This window comes from Scyliorhinus canicula, chromosome 7 (assembly GCF_902713615.1).
Source record: "Scyliorhinus canicula chromosome 7, sScyCan1.1, whole genome shotgun sequence".
Classification (NCBI taxonomy): domain Eukaryota; kingdom Metazoa; phylum Chordata; class Chondrichthyes; order Carcharhiniformes; family Scyliorhinidae; genus Scyliorhinus; species Scyliorhinus canicula.
The window spans coordinates 131,659,333-131,673,781 of record NC_052152.1 but is presented as its reverse complement, the minus strand read 5'-3'; the positions used below and the strand labels follow the sequence as shown (position 1 = coordinate 131,673,781).

The 14,449-nt window shown below is 47.8% G+C and overlaps 1 protein-coding gene across 1 annotated transcript in view; it reads right to left on the bottom strand.

The window, feature by feature from the left end:
- Window positions 1-14,449, bottom strand: part of LOC119969135 (piezo-type mechanosensitive ion channel component 2-like) — a 290,064-nt gene that overhangs the window by 51,865 nt on the left and 223,750 nt on the right. The window contains exons 38-40 of the mRNA XM_038802351.1: window positions 12,528-12,800; window positions 10,027-10,285; window positions 2,783-2,971 (exon numbers count right to left, since the gene is read on the bottom strand). Of these exons, the coding sequence (XP_038658279.1) occupies window positions 2,783-2,971; window positions 10,027-10,285; window positions 12,528-12,800 (721 nt within the window). The remainder of the gene's footprint in view (window positions 1-2,782; window positions 2,972-10,026; window positions 10,286-12,527; window positions 12,801-14,449) is intronic.

Genomic DNA, 14,449 nt, shown 5'->3' with positions numbered 1-14,449 from the left:
AACCTGAGCTCTATGAAGACCAAAAAACCAGTGGTGAAGACAAAATAAAGATGAACTAAAATTACTAACCTTTTCTACAAACTCGGTACGGGCAGAAGTTTACCCCCCCCACATCCCCAAGACGTATTTTGAGGCGGGGAGGTGGGGGGGGGGGGGGGGGGGGGGGGGGGAGTCTAAAATTGAATGGACGGGATTGATTGGCCACCCAAACTCAGGCGCAATTTCACACATCGGTGGGCGGAGCTTTGGACGGAACAGCTGTCCATTGACCTGTTCAGGGCCTTTTCCCGCACAGCCTTAATTTCTAGGCTGGCGAATGCGGGTAGGCTGGGAAAGTGACACTTACACCTTTCCCCATCCCAGGCTGGAATGGGGGGGGGGGGTGCTCTGAAGTTCCCCTCAGAGTTGGGATGCTCTCCTCCCCAGGTCGTTGGAGCTGTGGGAACCCCTCCCCCTTGGCCTATCCCCCAGATGCTGAAATCACCAGCCCCTGCCGATACCTCCCATTCCCCCAGCCCTCGCCTCCCCTATCCTCCTGCCCCCAGGACATGAGTTTTCAAAGGTACAGGGACTTAGTCCCAGGCAGACGGTAGCACAGAGGTTAGCACTGTTGCTTCACAGTTCCAGGGTCCCAGGTTCGATTCCTGGCTTGGGACACTGTGTGGAGTCTGCACATTCTCCCTGTGTGTGCGTGGGTTTCTTCCGGATCCTCCGGTTTCCTCCCAAAGTCCAAAGATGTGCAGATTAGGTGGATTAGCCATGATAAATTGCCCTTGGTGTCCAAAAAGATTAGATTGTGTTACTGGGTTGGGGGTAGGGTGGAAGTGTGGGTTTAGGTAGGGTGCTCTTTCCAAGGGCCGGTGCAGACGCAATGGGCCGAATGGTCTCCTTGTGCACTGTAAATTCTATTACTCAGACAGGCTACTGCAGTACCGCGTCTGCCCACTACAGCGCTCTGCCTGGCCAGATTGAAGAGTTACCAGCCTATCCGATTGGCCAACAGCTCTCACGGGTGAGACTTCCTTCCAAGGGCAGACTGAAGTCCCGCCCACTGCCAATCAACACTCAAGTGAGTGTTAAATGGCGGTAGGATTTCGAGAGTCAGCGGCTGCATGCTAGGTGGCAACTCTCGGGATAGCGAGCGCCAGTCGCTCGGTATACTTAAAATTCTATCTTATGTTACACGTTTGGTTGTTTCCCAACAACCAATAATGGCTAATTAGAATTTGCTATGTTTATTTTGGGATGAAATAACACACTGAAGAAAGAAAGCCTTGACAAGGAAATGGGCAGAAACAAACCAAATTGCAATGGAGTCCCAGGTTGAGCATGTTTAGCCAGATGTTTCCCGACACTTACGGCGCCGAGAAAGACCACGCTGTCAAACGGGACTCTGTTCAAATCCAGAGCCTCAGCGGGGAACTTAGTCCCATTTCCTGCATGGAGGAGCTCCGCTAGTCTTAACCTTTAAATGGCGCCCCTATCTCTTGACCCCCCCCCCCGGTCACAAATGACCCCGAGTCCCCCAAAGCCCGAACTCACGTCAGGCGCCCCTGCACCCCACTTCACTCTGGCAGGGCACTCCCAGCACAATGCCAGCTTAGCACCTTGGCATTTACAGCCTGAAGTGCCACCTGGGCACATTGGCAGCGCCAGGCTGCCCCCCCCCCTCCCCAGTTGGCACTTCCTGTGCCAGTGTCCCACCCTGCCCGGAGGTCAATCATCCAGGAGCCCCCGCTTCCCTGGGAGGCCCCCAAGTGTCATCCTGCCTGGTCCCCATTTGTGGAGACCAGCAGTGAACGGCAGTTGCCTAAAGTCTCCAAGGGAAAGGGGTTAGATCCCAACACCTGGAGTAGATCAGGAAAGATGCATATTAGAGTGAGACTAGCTGTTCACTCGAATATGCAGATTTGCCAAAATACTGATCCTGCCCACAATGGGTGGGATTCAGATTACAAAATCTCGCAAGATCCTTTGAGATTCAAAGTTTCATTTAGATCTCGCGAGGTGTGGCGAGCCGGGTAAATTACGGAAGAAGCCTCTTTGGGCATCTCCCGGCCGCGCCTCAGTTCGGACGGGACGTGGCTGGTAGTTTGTGCCCAATATTACTTTACTGTTCAATAAGAAATAGCAATGATTGAAAGTATAAAAACAATTTGAAGGGTTAAGATACCGCAAAGTGGATTTTGCTGTATGGGTTGATAGTTGGCATCACTTGAATGAAAAGCAGAGGGGCAGATTGGCTTGGGAGTCCCATATACCTGCCCCATTTACTGAAATAGAAGGTGTTCAGTGCGAATTCCACTTGCATGTTGCTCAATACCCAATGATCAGAACCTCCAACTGTACCAACGGTCAGAAATCCCTTAAAATAGATGCTGGTTTCAGGCAGCATGGTAAGATTGTTGTAGTAAATTAGGCCCAGGGAGCAAGTTACAGCTCCACTGTGACCTGAATTTCCAGATTCAGTGAGATGGGGTACTCAGCATTTGGATTTACAGAGAGTTACAAGACCCGTGTGCTTGAAAAGCTGACTCTCATCAGGGTCGTCAACCCACAAAGCCTCAGCCTGTATCACTCAATGTCAGGACAAATACCCTCTTTCATCAAGCCACTCTGACCTTCCATCCTGGATCATGCTAAGTTCAGGGGGATTTGTCTTGTACTTACAACAGAGTGTGACACTTTAAATGTGACAGATATGTGCACGATTCAAGCTTTTTAGATAATAGATACATCAATGTTCCAATAAATGAATAGATTTGATGGTTTTCGCAATTACCTTTAAGACTGACCTATGCAGGAACAGAGCAAGCAATTGGATAAGGTCATAGTGCACATAGCCATCCTTTTTCTCAATGCCAATGATGTTGGGAAGATAGAAAGGTTGATTGAAGTAAAGAATTCGATAGGAGGTGCTGGTCCAAGGGAAGAATCCAAATTGAAAGCAGTACTTTACAACAACGCTGACCTGTAGAGAGGGGGACAGGAGGAAGGGATAGTGAAATATTTAAATGCACTAGTGAGGGCCAGAGACATGTCCATTCCAGGGAAATGGCCAGTGCCCAAATATAAATAAAAGTGAAGGATAGTAGAACCAACTACACAATTCTGATGAAAAGCAATGTATTATCTACAAGCTCATGAGGCATTAAGATATTCTACACGATAATAAACAATTCTAACACTCTTTGCAGTCAGTCAGTAAGATTGGCAGCAGGGACAAAGGAAGCAGTCTCCATGTGAGACAATCCCTTAATGTTCCCTCAGATCCCAGTCATATTGCTGCTGTATTGGTACTCTCAGCATGTTGATGTGAAGAGGATAGTGCAGCCATCTCAGATGGCTACCTGTAAAGGACCATGGGAATTATGACCAACCCAGGACTCAGACAGACTCAGAGCTTGTGTGTGTATTTGCAACCCAGATAGCCAGACGCGATCGAAACCTCCGCTCGTTTGCATTCTAATGGCCCATTTCCCCAGAACAAAAGAACTGTACTCAGGTAACCGATACACATACAGACTAATAGGCGCCATTCCCTATACTCAGGTAGCCCAAATAGTCAAGGTCAATGACCGCTAAGGACTCGCCCAGCCATCAAGGCACCCTTTATTGGCCAAAATCGAAGGCAGTGACGAAGCCTGTCGAATTATTGGGTCCAAGTTAAGGACCGTCCCAAAGAGCGCGAAATCCCAGAAGGATAAGAAAAGACACAGCCATGTGTTCGATCTCTCTTGGATCCGGCCTATGCCAACCCAAGTGCAGCTTAACGACCAGACAGACAAGTTCAAGACCAACAATTGCTATCAAATGGATGAGCCCAGCAGAACGAGAGCCACTTCTTCCACCCAGCCACGCAAGATCCAGACAAAGGCCTTGTCCACCTGCATAGAGCCGGTTGCCCTGAAGTTAAGTATAGGTTATTGTAGGTGTTAGGTGTAGTTTAACTTGTAGTGTTTTGTGTTGCATGTCGAAGTAATCCTTATGGGTAAATAAACCATTTTTGAACTTGAACAGACTAACTGGTTGTGGTCCTTTGATCGATATCCGGTAAAGCCTTGTTGTGGTATCATTTGATACCTGGCGACTCTAAAGAGCATCATTATTAATTGGCAACATTATTGGCATCTCCGGTGCCGATTGGCAATATTATTGACGACATCTGACGGGACTCGATTTAAGAATGATTCCGAGAGAACCCACAAAACTTTGAAATCCAATTGAGAGAGAAAGAAAGAACCACGGGCGGGATTCTCCCCTACCCGGCGGGGCGGGGGCAGGGGGTCCCAACGTAACGGAGTGGCGCCAACCACTCCGGCGTCGGGCTTCCCCAAAGGTGTGGAATTCTCCGCACCTTTAGGGGCTAGGCCTGCACCGGAGTGGTTGGCGCCACACCGACCGGTACCAAAGCCGGCACCGACGGCTTTTGACGCCCGCCGCCGGGGCTGGCCGAAAGGCCATCGCTGGTTCGCGCATGCGCCGGTGCGTCAACGGCCGCTGACATCACCACCGGCGCATGCGCGGTAGTGGGGTTCTCTTCTGCCTCCGCCATGGTGGAGGTCGTGGCAGCGGCAGAAGAAAAAGAGTGCCCCCAAGGCACTGGCCCGCCCGCCGATCGGTGGGCCCCGATCGCAGGCCTGGCCACCGTGGGGGCACCCCCCGGGGTCCGATCGGCCCTCGCTCCCCCCCCCCCAGGACCCCGGGGGCCCGCTCGCGCCGCCAATCCCGCCACCACCAGAGGTGGTTGAAACCATGGCGACAGGAAGAGGCTTCTCAGCGGCGGGACTTCGGCCCATCGCGGGCTGCAGAATCGCCACAGGGGGCTCGCCGATCGGCGCGGTGCGATTCCCGCCCCCGCCAATTCCTGGGTGACGGAGATTTCCAGCCACGGTGGGGGCGGGATTTTCGCCGGTCCCGGGTGATTCTCCGACCCTGCGGCGGGTCAGAGAATTTCGCCCCACAAGTGCAAGCCCATATCGACCAAATCACCGAATTTCGGAAGTATGTACTAACCTGCACACGTACTAACAGGGATATACGGTAAACTCGTTAGATTGTGTCAAAACTATCGAGGGAATTGTGAACCGGAAAATAGCTCAGGCCACACCCGCAGTTCAAATCACCGTCTTATCCCCGTGTCCCAAATTAACGATTGGAAACAGAGATTAACGGTAGGAAAAAGATATTAGAAGCAATGGCCACAAAAGCGATGGAACATTTAATGAACCCACAGGAACCCGAGGTCACAGTGACCAACAAAGCAGAGCAGTGCCCCATATGGGAAGAAGAGCTGAGGAAGTATTTAAAAGGGAAAGGATGGCCCCTTTGGTCCGAATTCTGTTCAAATGAAGAGTCAGGTCCAGGACATATAGGATAAACTTGGTGGGACAACCTAACAGAGGTGCATAAGAAAAATGCAGCGAAAGTGTGAAAGCCGATGGCAATAGTGTCCTGTTTGGCACAGAGGAGGTCGTGAGAACATTCCGCAGGCAGCTAGGAAGAAGAGAAGAATGAGGGAAACAATAGTGAAAGCAAAAAGATTATTGAGCAACTCTGGGATCAGTTGGCAGCTAAAGATAAAGAGATGGCTGATGTCAAACGGGCACACCAATCTTGTTTAGTTCACCTTAGCAGCTTTCAGACCCAGTACGATAAAGCCGACCAAGATACACAGCGTGCAGCCTTGGTGTGAGAAGAGACAGAACAGCAGGTAGCACAGTTAACAAGACAATGAGCGGATTTAAAGGCAGCTTTACGAGCGCGCCATAGCTCCACCACAGAACAAAGACAGCACCGTAGACCACGCGAGATGTGAACAACAAATAGCGAAGATACAGTCACTGCTGTCAGTGCAAAACGGATTCAGAGATACCTTTGGACAAAATTTAGATGAGGAAGGTGCCCCCAATTGGCAAGAACTAAATGAAACTGGCCAGAGATTATGTGGAGAACACAGAAAATCACCATAGAGCCCCCCATGCCCCAAAAAGGAAAGCACCCGCATCACTGACTGCACAGGCAGCACACACCCCCATGAATCCGGTCACCACACAGCGCAAGTCATCGGATCGGGCGTATTTCACATAGCGTATCACCCCCAATCCAGCGGTATTGTTGAGAGAATGAATCGCACTTTAAAAGTGACCATTAGAAAGATGCTGCAACAGAATAATACCATATGGGACACAGTTCTCCTATTTGCCCTTATGTTTTTTCAGAACACCATCTCCAGTTCCACAGGTTTCACCTCCCACACTCTCATGACCAGACAGCCCATGAAAGGAATTGAATATTTGTTAGGTCTCGATTTGGCAAGACCCACAATCACCGCCCTCACCCATGAAAAAGCGGTCCAACAAGTCACAGACAATATTAAAGCAGCACGGCTCACTGCAGCTGTCCGACTAGGCGCTAGAAGGAAGCAGTGTAAAGCCTGCTTTGACAAAACCGTCCACCCCGTAGCGTACACAGTCGGTCAGCAAGTAATGGTTTCCCTTAACAATCCCAGTTCTTTCCTCTCCCCCAAATTTGCAGGCCCCTACTCCATTTTGGACAAAGTAAGCCCCTCTGTGTACAAGATAACGTAGCCCAATGGTAAAACTGGTTGGTTCCACATCAACCAGCTCGAAGTCTATGGAACCCAATGTAGCCACTCCCACCACATCGCCCTAGCAATAGCAGACAATTCCGCCCCGCCCATCGACAACCTAGTCCAACCCTCTCCCAGCCCTGACAGCACGTCCACACCCACAGACCCGACCTTGTCTCCGCCCACAGGTACGAACCTCCACCTTGAGCTTGACTCTGATAACAGCGCCAGCCTCCCTGAATTGACCACAATCACTGACCACTGGTACAACCTCCCTGGCCCCAGTTACTCCAGCCCCTGGTACCACGGCCAAGAAATGTTTGGCCCCCTTTACCCCCTTCCACAGCCACAGCCACCACCACCGCCCGGTAGCAATAACTTGCCCTTCACTGCCACCGGCCCTACGCCACATGACAAACTAACCCCTTTTTGGCACCGCAACAACTCTTGCAGACTGGTTAGACATGACGATTCGGATTCAATGACGGCCCACGCGGCTGCGGCACAAAATCGGCAGACACGAGTCTGGCACTGGGAGATGGTGATTATTCAGATTCTCACTCTGGTTATGGTAATGCTTTTATAATGCTTTTTGATACAGAACCCGGAGGTGTCCAGATGATGAGAAAAAGACACAGGGCAGGGCTGAAAATGAAACTCAAACCGACCCAGTCGCTCCCCTGAGTGACATCACATCCTGCCCAGCTACTAACCCCTTAATCACAGGATTGTGGGCAGCACAGTGGCACAGTGGTTAGCTCTGCTACCTCACAGTGCCAGGGACCAAGGTTTCATTCTGACCTCGGGTGACTATCTGCGTGGAGTTCTCCCTGTGTCTGCTGGGTTTAACTCCGGCTGCTCCGCTTTCCTTCCACAGTCCCAAGATGTGCCGGTTAGGTGGATTGGCTGTGCTAAATTTCCCCTTAGTTTCCAAAAGATTAGGTGGGGTTATGATGTTACGAGGATAGGGTGCTTTATCAGAGTGTCGGAGCAGACTCGATGGCTGAATAGCCTCCTTCTGCACTGTAAAGATTCCATAATTCACAGCTTTAGCAGACATAAAATCTGGTAACTTTTTTTAAAAATGTTTTTATTCTCCATTTTCACATTTTCCTCCAAAATGCACCCCCCCCCCCCCCCAACAGTAAACTGTAACAAATACAAAGTCAATCCCCTTAACAATAACAATGATCCCATCCTCCCACCACCCCAAACAACAGCCCACCTGTCAATATATGCATCCAATAAAACAAAAAAACAAAGGAGAAAAAAGAAAGGAATCCGGGACCGCCCATGGTCACCCTTGAGTCCACTCCCGTTCATTGGCCGGTTTAAACCGGCCAGCGCGGAGGCCCCCGCCCGGGTCCCTTTTCCCCTTGCCCGGCCCAAGGAAAGCCCAGAAATCCTCTTTTAGTACGCACACCCCGCATATCCACCTACACCCCAAAGAGCCCTCGCTTCGAGTGCAAATCCCTGTTGTGTTCAAGCAGCATAGCCTGATAGGAAGCAAAATATTCTTGTCTGTGAAGCCTTGAGAATTCACAAATGATTGAAGGTTAGGACCATCAATAATAATCTTTGTAATAGTCTTTATTAGTGTCACGTAAGCTTACATTAATGCTGCAATGAAGTTACGTGAAAATCCCCCAGTCGCCATACTCTGGCACCTACTCGGGTACACGGAGGAGAATTCAGAATGTCCAATTCACATAACAAGCACGTCTTTCGGGACTTTTGGGAAGAAACCGGAGCACCCAGGGAAACTCACACCGACACGGGGAGAATATGCAGACTCCGCAAAGACAGTGACCCAAGCCAGGAATCGAATCCAGGTCCCTTCCGCTGTGAAGCAGCAGTGCTAACCACTGTGCTACCTTGCCGTGCATCAGAAAGGGAAGATATGTTTTAAGGGTGCTCCACACAGGGAACATAGGACTAGGTGATTTCAGCAATTCAGCTCTCCACTTTGCTGAATCCGTTTCATTGCCATGCAGCTTGATCATGGCTGAGCTCCAATTCAACTTCACTTCCTTACCTTTGTTGCAAACCCTTCATCCATCAAGATTTTTGTTGGGTAAGTGTTTGTTCTATTCCCCCCATCAGGGTTCTCCAGGTATAGGTCTCGTGTATATTGAAAGAATGGAGATGTGTAAACTGCAGGTCTTGACTGGCTATTAAAATGTGCTGTTCTACAATGTTACTGGACGCTGTTATGGAGCAATGGCTGATTGTGAAAATTGCAAGAAAGCAAGTTGCAGGGTGTGAACTGTTACACTGCGCACCAGGGCAGTCCATTTGGGATATCCCTGTAAACATGGGTTAGCATAGCAATGAGCATGAGTTACAAGTATAGAATAATCTGTAGAGCCACTTACACAAAGGGATAGGATCTTCAGTGCCCATTCTAGCAATACCAATTTTGGATTATATTTGTCAAGTAAATAGTTTACTTTTTGGTTTTTACCATCTTATAAAGCACAAAGCTCCAAAATTAATTGTTTAATCCCCCATTTTCTTAGGGAGCAAATCTGCTTGTTGATCTGAACTACATGTTAAATTGAATTGGGAAAACCAAAGGCCATTTGGCCCAACTGGTCTATCGTGGCATTTACCCAACTTCATCTAGCCCTTTCAGTGTATACTCTCTTCCTCATGTGTTTATCTATCTTTGCTATTTGCTTCAAATTCTCTATGTGGAAGCCATTTCCACATTTTAACCACTCTATATTGAAGTTTCTCCTGACTTTCCCATTGGGATTTATTAGTGATTATTTTATGTCTTGGTGCCCAGTTTTGGACTCCCTCACAAGTGGAAGCATCTTCTCTCAATCCACCCCATCAAACCTTTCATCATGTCAAAGGCCTCAATCAGATCATCTCCATCTCCCGTTTTCAAAAATAAAGGGTGCCTGCCTGTTGAATCTTTCTTGATAATTATAACCTCTCCGATCTGTTATCTTCATGCACATCACCCCTTATAATGTGACTTGCTCCATTGGTGAATGTCAGTATTTGATACAAGATAAAGAACAGAGACTGGATTCTCTGCCCCGCCGCATTTCCGTTTCACCCCATCGGTGGGATGCTCCGTTACGCCTTCCGGTCAATGTGGTTTCCCATTGTGGGGCAGCCCCATGCCATCGGTAAATCCCCGGGCTGCTGGCAAAATAGAGCATCCCGCCGGCGGAAAATCCAGCCCCAGAATTTTGGTCAGGATTCTCTAGCCCGCCAGCCCCATTTTCCAGACGGCGCGCCCCCCAACAGCAGCCATTCCCGCTCCCCCAGCCGGTCAATGGGATCTCCCATTGTGGCCACCCCACGCCATCGGGAAATACGAGGGCGCGGGTGCGTTGCCGGCGAAGCGGAGGATCCCGCCAACGGAGAATCCCACAGTTTCATTCCCTTCCCTGTTGAGTCAGTTTTTCTGTCCATACCTCAGTGTATAGGATAGCCAACATCCAGAACCGCTTTTTGGGCCTTGGCACTGAAAGCATTGCCCAGAGGAAGACAAAGATGGGTAGAACCATGGTGAGCACTGAGGCGGAGACCATATGGTTGAGGATAATCACAAAATAGCACAGCATGTCTGACTGGGACACCATGGTGTTATACAAGGCAAACAGCAGCTTCAAGAGATGAGGCAAACTGCTGTAAAATTTGTCTGATTCCTCCAGTTCGCCATCATGAAACACCCTGAAACAATTTAGGAAGTTAATTTAGCAGAGTAAATTTGTAGTCTTACCAATTTAGGAATGAATGAAATACAGAGCATCTATTTTTCTGCAATAAATCTTTATTTGGTGTATTTCAACATAATTATCTATATTAAACTAGTATTGCAAGATAAAAATAGTTTTCAAGTGAAGACAAGTTAAAAATCTGAGTGCAGAGCATCCAAGAAAAGCAAATGTAACTCTTAAAACAGCCACTCTGCCCTATTTTTTACATTTACATTATAAATCCCTATGTTAATGTTTAAAATGCAAGGTGCCTGTGCAAGGTTGTCAGATTGGAAATGCATACTCATGCATTCATCATGGATAATGTCCAGGTTTATGCTGACAAGTGGCAAGTAACATTTACACCACACAAGTGCCAGGCAATGCCCATCTCCAACAAGAGAGGATCTAACCATTGCCCCTTGACATTTAATTGCATTATCATCGCTGAATTCCCCACTATCAACATCCTGGGGGTTACCATGGACCCAAAACTGAACTGGACCCAACCATATAAATACTGTAGCTCCAAGAGCAGGTCAGAGGCTAGGAATCCTACTGCGAGTAACTCACCTCCCCATTCCCCAAAGCCTGTTCAACATCTACAAGGCATTAGTCAGGAGTGTAACAGAATACTCTCCACTTGCCTGGATGAGTGCAGCTCAAACAACATTCAAGAAGCTCAACACCATCCAGGAAAAAGCAGCCCACTTCATTGCTCCTTTCTCCACAAACTTTCACGCCCTCCACCACCGACGAACACTAACAGCCGTGTATACCACCTTCAAGATTCCCTGCAGAAACTCACCAAGGTTCCTTCAGCAGCTCCTTCCAAACCCATGACAGCTATCTCTAGAAGGACAAGGGCAGCAGATACCTGGGAACACCACCTGGATGTTTCCCTCCAAGCCACATGCCATTCCGATTTGGAAATATATGGCTGTTCCTTCACTGTCGTTGGGTCAAATTCCTGGAACTTCCTCCCTAATAGCACAGTGGGTGTACCTATATACAACTCGGGGACTGCAGCAGTTTAAGAAGGCAGCTTACCACCATCTTCTCAAGGGCAATTAGGATGGGCAATAAATGCTGGCCTAGCCAGCCATACCCACATAGAATCGCTACTTTGCAGAAGGAGGCCATTCGGCCCATCAAGTCTGCACCCTCCAAAAGGACACCTTACCTATGCCTATTCCCTCATCCTGTCCCCTTTTCAATGGGGACAATGAAGTTAATGACTTAATAGCAGATCAAACATGAGTAGTTCAGTGGTCTTCAAAGCATTTATAAAGCCCTTTTCACATCCCCAGGAAGTCCCAAAGCACTTAACAACCAATTAATTACTTCTAATCAAACTGCCATTGAAAATACATCATAAACTTGCTAAAATGTCAACAAGTGTCACCCTCAAACTCCATCATCTTCCTCGTACTCTTTACCCGCCTTATTCTATGTAATGATATGTAGACAGACATGTACCAATAGGGTTAACTACAACACAAAGCTGTGGCATAACCACAGAGGGCATTACAAAACCCACTATATTAACTGAGCTCCCAGAAACTCTCTCACACTTTTCCAGCAGGAGTTACCAGAAGAACAACAGTGTAGCAGAGAGATCTCAGCCCAGCCACCACGTGTAGCTTAGATACAGTTTGTACAGTTAGTTATTCTCACTTTATTGCTAGAGTTAGATCAGTAGAGTGTCAAACTCATTTATTAGTTTTGTCATTACTTAATAAATTCTTTCAGTTTACTGCGAAGTCTCGAGTGTTCTTCAACATCGTGTACAGTTAGTAACAACATATAATACTTGAACCAAGTAACATAAGGTGGTACAGGAGTGGGGTCTGATGAGCGTAGGCATCGGGCGCCTTTGAGGTACATGTCTGTCTACATATTATTACATTCTATTTCTCTCCTCTATCCCCCAACCCATTCTTGTCATCTTCCCAAATCTCTACCTGCATAACCCTCCTCTTTAACTGCTTCCTTCTTCCTAATTCCCCAACACTACCTCCACCTCATTCCCATCCTCTACCCGCTTTCTTTTCCTCATCCATCGCCACCTCATCTCTCTCATCCCATTTGGAACCCCACCCGCTCCCTATAGCCCTTTACCTGTCGCTCCGTCCCGCTTGCTGAGACTTCCCATGTGCAATGCCATGCAAGGTTAGCTAGTTAGTCATTGTCAGTAACAGAGGGATAAGACTCACTTGTTGAGGAGTAGATCACTTGCTGTTAGGAGACGAGTCTCACAGGTGGGAGGATTTAATTGGCCTGTCTTTGACATCCGCTCACCCAACTCTGTGTACATGTTCTCATCTGAGAGACTGAGGCCATCATAGCTGTTTGTCACTGCATTGTAGGATGGTGGGTGGTAAGATTGTGGAGATATACTGCCATCGGCAGTCTCTTCATCTTCCTCTTCCTCTATGGTTTCTGTTGTTCCCTGCCAGGAAGTTGAACTGGCAGGCTGGATTATCGTACTAGAAAAAGCAACCAAATCAGTGAAAGCCAGAGAATATTCCATTAAAATATTAAATGACCCCTATGAAAAAGAGAAAGGTGCAAAAAGGCTAAAATTCAAAGTGAGCCCCCGGAATTTTAGCTGTGACTCACTGGCAGCACATCTGCCTCACAGTCAGAAGGCTGAGAGTTCAAGTCCCACTCCGGAGACTTGAGGGAATGGCCTAGGTTGACTCGTGCACTGCAGGGAAGCATCAAATTTTGGACAAGTTTAACCAACTCACACTAATCTGCCATTTTCAGTGAATGTAAAAGATTTCATGGCATGATTCATAGGACAGGGGCGATCGCCTGGTCGGGCCTATTTTCAACTGAAAAGTGAGAGCTAAAATAGATTATCTTGCCAGGTGCCATGTTGTTTGCAGAATCCTGCTGTGCAAAATTAACTGCCACATTTCCTACATTGCAATAGAGACTATTAGCTCAGTCGGCTGGACGGCTGGTTCGTGACGCGGAGTGATGCCAACAATGTGGGTTAAATTCTCCCTATGTCAGCGTGGGTTTTCTCCTCTTGCTCCGGTTTCCACCCACAGTCCAAAGTTGTGCAGGGTTGTGGGATTACAAGGGATAGGGCTAGGGTATGGACCTAGGTAGGGTGCTCTTTCAGAGGGTCAGTGCAGACTCGATAGGCCGAATGACCTCTTTCTGCACTGTAGGGATTCTATGTCTGTCTATAACTACAAGATCCCATTATTTCTTATTTGATATCCTGTCCTACTGTGTGATTACTCTTGTACACAACTTCCACAAGAATTTCTTGTCTTTATCATTCCTCATCTTTCCCCAAACCGCTTCTGGTTTTCTGAACTTAGGTTGTCCCTCTCTATTGTGCTAATGTTGTCCTAGGTCAATCCCCTGCTCTATCTCCATGAACTCCCCTAACCTACACATCTTTGGACACTAAGAGGCAATTTGTGTCATGGCCAATCCACCTAACCTGCACATCTTTGGACTGTGGGAGGAAACCGGAACACCTGGAGGAAACCCACGCAGACAACGTGCAAACTTCACACAGACAGTCACCTATGGCTGGAATTGAACACGGGTTCCTGGTGCTGTGAGGCAGCAGTGCTAACCACTGTGCCACCCCATGATTTTCCATTTGTAAATTTTTGCCGACTATCCCAATCAGATCATGATTGTCTAAGTGCCTATTTATCACACTCTTTATAACAGATTCTAGCATTTTTCCTACTACTGATGCAAGGCTGTAGTTTCCTGTTTTATCTCTCCCTCCCTTCTTAAATAGTATGGTGACATTTGCTACCTTGTAATCCGCAGGAAGCATTCCAGAATCTATAGAAGTTTGGAAGATGAACAGCAATGCATCCACTATCTCTATAGCAACCTTTTTCAAAATTCTGGGATTAATAATATCAGGTTCCAGGGACTTATCAGCTTTCAGTCCAATTAATTTCTCCAATACAACCTTCTTACTTAGACTAATTTATTTCAACTCCTCATTCTCCGTAGTCTCTTGGATCGCCACACCTAGCAGATTTTCTGTATCTTCCTTAGTGAAAACAAAGTAATCATTTAGCTTTTCTGCTACATCCCTATTCCCCATTATAAATTCTCCTGATTCTGACTGTAATGGGCCCACATTTGT